At 39.5% G+C, this 12,228-nt stretch overlaps 1 protein-coding gene across 1 annotated transcript in view; it reads right to left on the bottom strand.

The window, feature by feature from the left end:
• Positions 1-6,345: 6,345 nt before the first annotated feature.
• The window catches only part of znf536 (zinc finger protein 536), a 240,092-nt gene continuing 234,209 nt past the window's right edge, over positions 6,346-12,228 (bottom strand). The window contains exon 8 of the mRNA XM_042419451.1: positions 6,346-9,043. Coding sequence (XP_042275385.1) covers positions 8,889-9,043 — 155 coding nt within the window. The 3' untranslated portion in view covers positions 6,346-8,888. The remainder of the gene's footprint in view (positions 9,044-12,228) is intronic.

The following is a 12,228-nucleotide window of genomic DNA, read 5'->3' as shown; positions in this document are numbered from 1 at the left end:
TTCATTAACCCTGCAAAAGTCATTTTAGATTTTGAGGGATGGGTTAGCAGCATTTATGGGTTTATATGCATCCAACATGTGAATCAACAATAGTTCAAAATAATAAACCGCTCTACAAATAACATTAAAGTTGCTTCATAACCTGCAGCTTTAGGATAAATGTATTGATTTAAGGAGCAAACGCATGAATCAAGTCAAACATGCCGTTCATCATCCTTGATTTCCAAATGCACACACTACTAGTCACCTTACAGTAACGTTTATGAAAATGTTTTAAAATATCTGACTGTGAGCATGAAGCCAAGGTAGACCAGGTTTATGTGAGTATACACATATATTTGCTCTTGTTTTGTTTTAGTCTTTACTGTGAGACAGATATTTCTTGTGGCCCAAAATTTCTGTTTCAAATCGATTTATTTTTGTCATGAGTTTTTGAGACTAACACTGCTTGATTTGTGAGTTGTGACAGCTGCTGGCTTGAAATACGCAACGAGAATCTGATAACAGAGGTTAGTGAAGTAGATCGAGTTATGTTAGTGTAATTATGAAACTGTTGCTGTGCCTCCCTCACTTAAGCCTTCCTGTCTATATTCTGACCTTGGAAACAACACTATGACACATGCACGTACACATTTAGTACTTGTAACTGAACGAGGTTGACTTCACAATGATCACACTGTGAGACATTTGAAGCCATGTACTAATAACATGTTAAAGATAATACGGTCAGACTCTCTAAATGAATGAATAGAAACCCTGACAGACAGACCTATAGGAAGCCAACTTCGCCACACATGCCGATCATGTATCAGTTGTGTTCGCTGGTAGCAGGTGTAAGTGAAACAAGCTGCTGCCAGAGAACAGCAAGTCTTATCAACAGAGAGACTGGAGTGGTGTGTTTACCAGTTAGTGTGTGTCACGTTGCCCCGACCAGGTGCTCCACAAGGATTTGAATCCTATTTGTGCAAAACAGGAGGAGAGGAATGACTCAGTCAAAACAACACCATCATCCAGTTTCTATTATCCCGCCTGTCTGTGTGTGTGTGTGTGTGTGTGTGGCTGTATGAGTTAATTCATTACCTGTGTGTGTTTGTACGTACTCTTATTTGAACAACTGACTAAAATGAAATCAAACTCTCCCTTTCTGCACGCTTCATAATGTTCACTGTGTGAACTCCTCTATGGATGCATTTGGTGAGGCAGGTAACATTAGCATTAGACAAAAAAATATCCCTTTTTCACAGAGATCATCTTGTAAACACGATCAAGACTTGACCATGTTTAGCGTTTTAAGGAACGGGATCCTGCATGCAGCATTATCCACCATGGAGCTTAAATTCTTTTAGATGCAAACAACACCACAACTTTTTAATACCTCTCCTGGTAGAGCTGTTATTTACCCCCCCCCCCCCCCCCCCCTTTCATAAGCTCTCTGCTCTTTCTTATCTCCCTTCCTCATTTCCCCTCTTTTTCCTCCTCTTCTCCTCTCTTTCCTGTCTTTTTTCTCCTTCTCTTTCCCTACCGGAGGGGAAGCCTATTTGTCCGCTTTAAGTGAAATCACTCAATTCTTTGAGGAAGAGACTTTGGAGACCATTGGTAACCAAGAGAGAGGGAGAAAGAAAGTATGTGTGTGTGAGAGAGAGAGAGTCCACCTTCCAAATAAGTTCCATTAATCATGGGCCAGAGTCTAATGTAACTAATATTTTACAATTAGAGGAGACAAGATGGAGCTGGAGGCCATCTATCTCCCTTACACCACATGATCATCGATTCATAAGAGCTGAGGAGAGAGAAAGAGAGGGAGACCATAGCACGCTAGTCCTGCATACAGCACACACTCACAAACACACACACACACACACACACACACACACACACACACACACTTTGCCGGGCACACGCTGACACACGTGCAGACGTTAAAACACACCCACATACATAAGCACAGATGCTCAGCAGGAAACATACGGATGCATGAGAATGAGGGGACAAGCTGTCACATTAGCATTTGTTAGTATATGTTCTGATTAAAATCAGGGCTGAAAATAACAGTTTTTGTCATTATCTATGAGTCTGTTGATTATTTTTTCCTCATTTTTTTTCATTTAAGCTTTGGAGGTTGTTTTTTTTTTAATTCTTTGAAATCAGCTATTAGTGGAAAATTTTCCTCGCTCTTTGCCAGAGCACTAGGTGACGTCTTAACATTGTTAGTTTTTCCGACCAACAGTCTGAAACCCAAAGATATTCAGTTTACAGTTATGTAAAACAGAGAAAAGCAGCACACTGCAGACGTTTTTGGTATCTTTGACTACCATTTTCTGTAAACGATTTATCAATTATCAAAATGATCTGTGTTTAATTTTCTTTCAATCGACTGACCGTTTCAGTGGTGATTGTATCATTTATTTATCATAAAACAGTAGTTAGTTGAATATTGCATTAGATTACAAAAATCACAGTTTATTTCTTATTGATTTGTAACTGAAATAACAGAGTCAGGTGGATATGTAGGAGCCACCAAGACTGCAGAGGATGTATAGAAATGTAGGATTTATTTCAAATTTGATGCACCAACAAAATTTTAATAAATAAATAAATGTTTTGTTTGGTTTTGTTTTATTGTTTTTTTGCTCTACTGGTTATAGATGTATTTTCAGTAATGAAACATTGATATACATGAACACAAATAGAAGAAAAAGGGACCCACAGGTGGTGTCAAATCAAACATAATAAAACAAAACATGAGGAAATGGAACATGTCAGAGAAGAGAAAACCTATATACTGTAGCTACACCCCGAACAAAATGCAGAATGTATCTCTAAGTAGAAATAAAACCTACAAGCAGTGTAAAGAGGCACCCCAATTTCACCTGGGCCTCCTAAAAACTGAGAGTGAACTGAAGGACAATTTCAAGAGTGAACTCACAGAGAAAAAACAGTCTGACCCTCTAATTAGAGAAAGAAAACGGTGAGAGAGCAACAGCAACGTTGCCTGGATCAGTCAGGGAAGAGAACCTATGTTTGAGGACAGCAGAGAGCAGACAACAAAGAGGGAGGAAGCGAACAATGACATGCACAAAAGAATGACATCCTCTTTGGTAAAGTGCCTTTGAGCAGGACATTGAATCCTCTCTGGCCGTCCTGTTTGGCGCTGGCGAAGACTGAGCTGGGCCACGGCCAGGATTTGAGATAAACTGATGTCATGATTCCAAATACTCAAGAGAGGTTTGACCAAACAACAGAAATAAAGTCTCAGAATGTTCTTTTTTTAATTATGTGGTTTTACATTGAATTAACAGTTATTTTGTCTGAATTTTATTTTCAACCATAAAGGTTTAAAACCTGAAAAATAAATTCTTTAGTTATCTATAATCAAATTTGCTTCAATCAAATGTTTTGAATCAACAAAATACTGTAATTAGTCTATAAAATATCCACCATTATGTTTTTTAATTGTACAAAAAGAACTTAACTCAAAATTCCCTGAGAAAAAAAAAAACGTGATCTGTCTGTCCAGTGAAAGGGGATTTCCAGTAAAGTATCACACACTCATTGGTGACATTCCATGTTTCTCTCTGCAATGCAACATGCAAATCCCTCAGAGGAAGACTGGATCCTCCACCAGCTATGCACCAAAAGCTGGTCTGCTGTGCCCTCTAGTGGCACAAACCCAGAGCTGCACAGCAAGATCCCAGCAGTTCTAATGTAAAAGGAGAGGGGAAAATTAGAGGCAGCTGAACAAATGAGCAGAAAGACGGGTTCATCTGCAGGTCACCATCTGCCCTGCGACCAACCAAACGCTGGCACACAGCAACCGCTGCAGAGCGTCATCTTAAACACATCAATCCACACGTAGACGCGCGCGCACGTAGACAATTATACAACAGGCGAGCATGCACGCACAAACATGTGCTTACACACACGGCTGCACAACATGCCGTTGAGGAAAATGAGAGGAAATGGATACTGAGGAGAGAGAGAGAATTGAAAGACAGGAGGGGAGACAGAGCAAATGACGAGAGAGGAAGTTAAATGAAGGGCAAAGAGCGGTGTTCATCACACTGTGAAAGAGGTTGCTTCAAATGTTGAAATTGCTCAGCTAAACAATGAACGGCAACACACACACACACACACATACACACACACACATACACACACGTACACACGACAGGCCGGATGGAATGAAAGATGACCTAATGTGTTCTTTAATCAGGCACATGTGAGCCATTACATGGAGACACACACCTATATACATACGCTCACACACGCATGCATGCATGCCCTCACATACAAACATACATGCGCACAACATGTGCAGTATATAGTACTCACACACACAAACACACACACACACACAAATAAACACACACACACACACACACACACAGGCCAAGCAAGTAATATCCTGATTCTCCCTAATCAATCTCATATCCAGCCATCTAAAACATTCTTCTTTTGGCGCGTGTGTGTGTGTGTGTAAGTCTGTGTGTGTAAGCATGTAGATATAAACCAGTCAAACAGTTACTTTCTCCGGATGTGGGTTTTATTGGGAACAGACTTGATGGTTTCGTGGCAGGAGGCCCCCACATCTGGTGCGGTGCAGCTGATCCGTTTAAAAATTAGTCAGGCATTGACCTGGGCAGCCTCCCAGCGGCCCAGCAGCTCGGCAGCCTTTGGGGTCCTGACGTTAGGTTAACACAAATACGGATTCCATCAACGCAGAGCGGATCAGGTTTCAGACCACAGAGGGGGGAAATGAAACCGTAAAATATTTCTTCCTTTGAAAAGCGGAGTCAGCTGAAGTGGCTGTGTGTGTGTGTGTGTGTGTGTGTGTGTGTGTGTGTGTGTGTGGGCAGGAAACTTTGTGTTGGAGGTAACTTTGTGGATCTCCCACACTTGTCATTTTTACTAGGATGATAAAATGTATACACATGTGCACCCACAGATGTTTACTGTACATACAAACACATATGTATTAATATAGTGTTAATGAGGTTCAGTATGTTGAGTTCTGACACTGACACACCAAAATTGACACTAATTTCTGTCTGACCTTGATCCCTGTCTTTGACTTTTTGAAAACCATTTTTTACTCTGATTCTAAATCTAATCCTAAAAAATGTAATAAAACTGACTGTACAAACAAACCAAAAGAAAAAAAAGCAAAGAAGAAGAGAACACAACAGCTACTCTATGAAGACATTCTGGAGACACTTTCATTTGCCAGCCTGTACAACTGAGAGCAAATTACATGCCTAGACATAACAATACTCATGATTTATCATGGTTTATGACATAAACAGGATCAAATCACATTGCTGCCCTGAGCTCTAATTACAAACATTACAAAACTAATTCAAAAAGTAAGTCTTACCGGCAACCATTTGGATTTTGTTAAAAGGTTTGAAAGTGTGAGGATCTCAGAAGTCGTTGTCTTGTTTTCTTTTATCATGAGCATCATCATCATACTTTTGTAAAGGGCTGATCTAATTAATGACCATTTTATATGATGGAAAGAACGGGGTGAGGAGTCATGGTGTCTCTTACTTCAATAAGATTTTGAATGCAGGATTTTTTCATTGTACATTTGTTCACATACATTATTTACATTATTGCTATGTCTCTTCCACCGGTGAATATTACCTTGCAGTTTAGTAATTTGCATACAAATGCTATAGACCCTGTGTGCAATAACAGATCTGCTTGTAACAATCTGTCAAAGTGAATGAGATACCTGATATTCTGATCAGTGATATTAAAGCATGTTGTCATGTTATCCACTGCTTGTTTTTAATCTATAAGTAGATTCATTGTTGTTATGTGTTTTAAAAGGAGGAGGGCCTGGTCAAAAGTACCAGAAGACAGAAAGACATGCATCAAATCACTAAAACAACACAAACACACTGGATGGGGAACAGAGATGGAGAGGACGCAAGAGAATAGATGTATGATTCACACAGCTCATCTCTATCTGAACGTGATTTGTTGTAATTTAAATATTTTAATCTTCTCTTTATATTTTGCCACGTGGGACGCTCCCAGCGTGCCAACGTGTTGCCTGTCCTCCCCATATTGTTTCACTGCAGCTACTTTACCATCACCTTTGGGAGACAAAGTGGCGTAGATAGTAATTTAGTTGTGTGTATTCGACATCATGATCACAGTCTGTGAAGCTTTGCCATCAAATTGTCGGAGAGATAATAACTTGTGTTGGAAGTGATGGACTACTCTCCAAACAGTTTACCAGCTTCTGATCACACAGTGACACTCCGACGCGTCGGCTCGCCTTCCTGATTCTCGCTCTGTCAGAAATGAAGAAATTAAAAACATGAAACAGGCCGTTGCTCTGTGACAATCTTTTTTTTTTTTAGTTTGAATACATTTTATTTTTATTATAAGTACAGTTCAGTAGTTACAAAACGAAGCATCTGCCATGAGGATACAGCGAAACATAAAGAGTGTTCAGCTCACAAGACAGGTTTTGTACATAATATGTGGAGTGGAATGCTCATTATAGCTGGTTCAGAGAAGGAGAGAGCCCAAGCGTGACTCTTGCCATTAATTTCTCATCTTTACACCCCTGGAAAACAGAGATAGGGGCCAAGAAACTGAGACCCAGTCATCTGATTGGTCAGTGCCTCCAGCAGGATACGTCTGATTGGTTTACTCAGACCCCATTTCCAGAATTCCTCCCTTCAAACACCCTGTTACATTTCCCTACAGCCATTACTTCTCACTTTTTATATGTCACACTCTTATTATTTTACTTTTTAATCCCCTCTTTTCCTGGCATATTGAAATTGAAAGAATGGTTAATTGTAATCTACATATAAATCAAATTAAAATGGAAAAAAAAAAATATCTGAGGCTGTACTGCCGAGAATATCTTCTCAAGTTGGAATTTGAGCACTGAAAATCACCCAGGCTGAAGCAGTGACGGGCCTACACTGCAGGTCAAAAGGGGATTTGCATACAAAAGAAATCTGGGTAACAATTTGTCAAAGCCACATACAGTATAGAGGTTGATCAAACAAAAAAAAGATTATATTTGGACTGTACATACCGCATTAGAATTTTTCTCTGGGTTCACAAAAAATGACGTAGAAACATTTCACAATGCCAAGGGACACACAAACACACACCTTCAGTTTAGTTAGTTAGCTAGTTTTGTACTGTATAGGTTGGATTTATAATACTATCACAGTGCAAAATACTTCTGAGAACCAAAACAAATGAAAAAAAAAGAAAGGATAAAGTCCCTCTATGCATAATGGAATCTGTATATATGGGGGCAAATATGTTTGCAGCACAGGAGACGATTGTCATCTTTTTTCCTCTTTTTTTATCAATAAATGGAGAAGGCATTAATGTACAGTACATATAAAAATTAAAAATAAAATCAACCCTACGTCCTATAGTCTAGCACAGCTACATAGCTTTGTAGAAGCAATAACAGATGACTTGTATCTAAGGCTATACACAATATGTCTTTTTTCCAGTTTTTTGTTCTTTTTTTTTTCTCATCTTAAAGTAAATACATCAAACCATTTTCAGTAGTCAGTAACACTGTGCAACAATGATCGGTGGCAGTATTTTACAAACATCTGCGACACTAGAGTCCTTGAGGTTGACATGAGAGATGAAGAGAAACGGGTGGAGGGTGATAAAGAAAGAAACAGTTCCCCCTTTTTTTGTTTTTGAGATCTTTTTTTTTGAAATTCTTCTCTGTCAAACTAGAAGAATGCCTACCTATTGAGAATATGGCCGTGTAAACTACTGTCATGTCTTTGCTTTCGCTCCTCGCGAACGTTTTAAAACTTTGTTTTCACTTTTTTTTTTTTTTTACTACTGTATATCTCTCTATGTACATTAAGCGTCTACGGGCGCTGTGTTGAATGATACAGAACAAGAAAAAAAGACAAAGGGAGCCATATAGCAAGGAGGGAGGCCTGTACTGGTCTGGTTATGGAGGAGGGGGGGATATAGTATTATAAGTACATATAGGGCAGTCTGAATACTCCATCTTCTTCACATCATCAACAACATCATCAGCACCACCATCATCAAAAGTCAACTATGGGTATGTTTTTCTACCAGCAATGCCATCTTGTTTCTGTGTTGTAGATTGTCATATGGTGCCCTGTCCTTATTATGTTAACCATAATCACTGTGATGCATGGGACATAAATAGTGACTCTATGACAGCTGATAGGAGAGCCAGAAGTGGTCGGTCTCACAGGAAAATGTGCTTGGTCTCTGTCAACAGTCCAGTAAAGTTGAGTTTCTATTCTAGAGTAGCATACATTCCAGGTACAATATAATGATAATCCATGGAGTCGTCAAATAACCGTCTTCTTCATATAACAGGAGAGAAAAGTCTTTGATAGGTAAGCATTTGATTAAGCACTACACTTCAGTCCTAATTAGAAAAAGGAACATCTTTCTAGCTCAAGGAATGTATCAGAGATTGCGGGGCCAGTTACAGGAAGTGCTAATCAGACAGGTAGTTTCATCAAAAGAAAAATAAAACATTGTATAAGAGAAAAGACAACAAAGACAGGGGCATTCAGACCACAGGAGACAAAACAGGAAAGTTGCCGTCACTTTGTTTAGTGTCCAAGGACGCTTGCAAAAGTCATTAGGTCCGTCTCGCAAATCCATCCCCAAAGGAAACTGTCCCAAACTCTCCTTCATATAGTTCTCGCCTTCTCTTGACTCTGACGGTAGTATGTGTTTTTTTTTTTTTTCATCTTAAATAAAGTCTTTGTTATAGTGTATTCCTTCATTTTTCCTTCATCCTCCTCCTCCTCCTCATCATCCTCATCATCGCCTTCATCATCATCATCATCATCATCCTCATCATCCTGCCTTGCTCCGGTGCGGGGCCGTTAGTCTTTGTTTACAGCGTGGGCGTCCAGCCCCTCGGGGTCGCCTAGGTTATGGTTGTTAGGGTGGTTAAGGTCGTTGTTAAGATGGTTGGGGTCGTGGGTCAGCGCGGGGTCATGGGTCATGGGCTGGTCCTCCTCTCCTACCCACAGATGCACTACGGCCAATGAGAGAACAAGAGGCAGATTAGCACCACGGACCCAACACACCGAGCCCACCCCGCAGTATACACACACACACACACACACCCTCAGCATTGTATCATACGGCCAAATGGATGGACTTGATATTTGAGACTGTCAGCTTTTCCCAATGGACAATAGCCAATTGTGTCATTTTTAAAGATTTTAAATGGTAATGTCACCCAAATTACAGAAAAAAAACATTTCTCACTTACCTGTAGATAAAATTAGTCACAAAGACAGTTTTGGTTTAATTTATCCAGACTGAGATTTCTGCCTCCATCCCACTACATCTCTTTCCAGTAACAGTGTCCATGTTTCTCTGGGTAATCCATTGACCTGCAGTCAACAGTTTTCACAGGGACTATTTCTTTGGTAGAAAGTAGTCCCAGTGACAACTAACCAGAGATGCTGCAAGTCTGTGGATTCTCTTCAATAACAGGGACACTTTGCTAGTGCATTTTTCCACTCACTTCCATTGTATTGCTGTGGTGGCTGAAATATTAAAGACAGATATCTCCCACCCTGGAAAAATGAAACCAGAAAATACTGCTGGAGATAAGTGAGAAATTTGTAATTGGTAATTTGGGTGAACCGATTCTTTAAAATGTCTCTCCAGGATTCAGTTTCAATACATTATATGAGCTGTAGACATTCTAAAAGAACAGAGACAACAGGACCAGCAACAGAAACATCCTCAGCTCACAGTCCCAAATTTTATTGCTTTTTAAGAATTTCACTGTTATGTATAAATGCTATACTAATAATATACTAATGATATGTGGTTAGTATCTAAACAAACAGGGTTGACACAATATCAGGAACACCTTCAAATGAAATACATTCAATACAGCAACAAGACAGATGAATGCAAACATGTCCGGTTGAATCCACACATCTCTGTAATCAACAGTATAAGCTTCTTAAAAGTAGTATTGTTTTGGATTGCATCACATTCCGAGGGGTTCCTGTTATTCTGTCCACCCTCCAACAATCGCTGTGAATAACTATTAACAAGTTAAGAAGCTCCTCTTTACCTAATAAGCAAGGTCAGCAGAGTTTTCATTGGTTTCATCAGATCTAACGTATTGAGATTATTACATCTCTCATACAAATCTCCCATTTATTTCTCCCTAATTTTATTTATGCATCTTCTGTACACAGAAGCTTACACTGTGAGATTGTGATAGGCTGTGCGGTGAAATAATCATTTCTAAAATGATATGAGACGCTAACACATTATGGTTATGACAACTGGAGTAGTTTCATACTTGTTCCAAGCAAGTTTGTTGGCTCAATAAGTGTTACAGGGAGTGTGACAGTGGATGAGAAGTGAAGTGAGTAATTCTAATAAAAAAGTTTTAAGACTCGGTGAGACAGTAAGAAATGCATAACTGTAATTAGGTCCCACAGTAGCGGCCACTAAATAATACAACTTGTCCCCCCTCTTCTCCCCCTCTTTTCTAGACTTTCATTCCCTCAGCAACTTCTTAGAAAATTATTTTGCAATAAAACGCCACCGAACACATTTGCATGTCATGTTCTTTTAAAGTGGCGTTATGAATCTGACAAAACCAAATTAAAACACGGGTTTATTTGAGCTGTGCTTTTGCAAGGACAGAAATGGATATCAAAATGAAAGGAAGTGCCGGCATAACGGAGGGAAAATAAAGCGCTAATAACATGATAAAACATCTCCCCGATTCAACACTGAGTAATAACTCTGTGGCTGTCTCTGCATAATGCAGCCAACATTTACTTATGTCTCATATGGGCTCCTGCTTTTAATGCTCGATATAACTTGCTTCAGATGCTTCCAGTGATACTAAAAGATCATTTTTACTGTAATGATATTGGTAGAGGAAGTGTTTGAAATAAAATTCGGAATACATGAGGTCAGTCTGATTCCTAATGCTCGTTTATTTGTAACCTACATCAAACAAATCATTATTAACATGACTATCTGTAGGTGCACAGTATGTAAACTGAAGAGATGGACTCTTTTATTGCCACTAACTGGTGTTTTCTTATCACTTTTGCAGCACGTCTCAGTTTATAATTCTTTACTAGTAGAGAATATGATTTCATAACCAACTTTCACCACAAGATGGCAAGCTAAGACAGTAAATAAGACGCCGAAGCCTTCATATGTATACAAAGCAGAGCACGCTCAGACCAGTTATTTCCCTATAGAGTGAGATTCAGTTTCAACAACTGTGTAGTGAATGTATGGAACAAAATAAGAAATTGATTCAACTGAACACACATTTATTTATTTATTTTAGTATAAAAACTACTAAAACCTCATCAGTAAACATCACATTTGCTATCCTGATTTACTGTGGCCATTTTTTTTAAAGTCCATAAGCCACCATACTTAAAATAAACCAAAAATAAAGTGTCCTTGTTTTGCAGCTTCAAAAAGTGTCTAGTCTCTCCCCAAGGGCACTTCCTGCCTTTGACTTCCCTGTAAAGAAACTTCCTGTAACGAGCTCCAGATTAGGCCCCATATTTGATTTTCACTGTTCATTAACTAAGCCACCTGGAATGTTATTATTTAAGCACGGTGCTCCTTCTCCCCAAACAACTGCCGCTGCGAAGGGGGAGAGATTTCCTGGCCAACTTTATAGATTTAGCATAACTTCCCCTCGCAGTTTTTAATTTCCCATTCGGGCAGGCGGCAGATGCACCTCACAGACACAGAAAACCTGCCTGGCATTCATTTATCACTTGAATGCAAGGCTTATCTGTTTGTTTCCTTCAAAGATTTTGCGCTTCTTGGGTTCGATGCAGCGTGCATACGTGATGGCGACATGATGACAGTGTGATACTGATCAAAATCTATCTCAATAGAAATGATACAATTATTATCACCTCGCATTTGAGCCAAGGGACGGCAGAAAAAGCACCAATCTACATGCTCGTATCACTACAATGCTCCTGAAACACAATATGAAAAAGTATGCCCTCTTGTGGTGTGTTGAGAGATAGCAGATGGAAACAGGGCTGGTTGTTAGAGGGGAGTGAGGGCCTAGGAAAGGAAAACATATGGTGTGAGGACACACAGCTCCAGGATCCATCCACTGTTAATACATGTGTCATGCTTAACAGAATGGATAAATGGGAAGGAGGATGGAACAATGGCATACCACTGCACTCT

The sequence above is a fragment of the Thunnus maccoyii genome, chromosome 1 (genome assembly GCF_910596095.1).
Source record: "Thunnus maccoyii chromosome 1, fThuMac1.1, whole genome shotgun sequence".
Taxonomy (NCBI): Eukaryota; Metazoa; Chordata; class Actinopteri; order Scombriformes; family Scombridae; genus Thunnus; species Thunnus maccoyii.
Note: the sequence above shows the minus strand (reverse complement) of the source record. Positions and strands in the feature narration are given on the sequence as shown.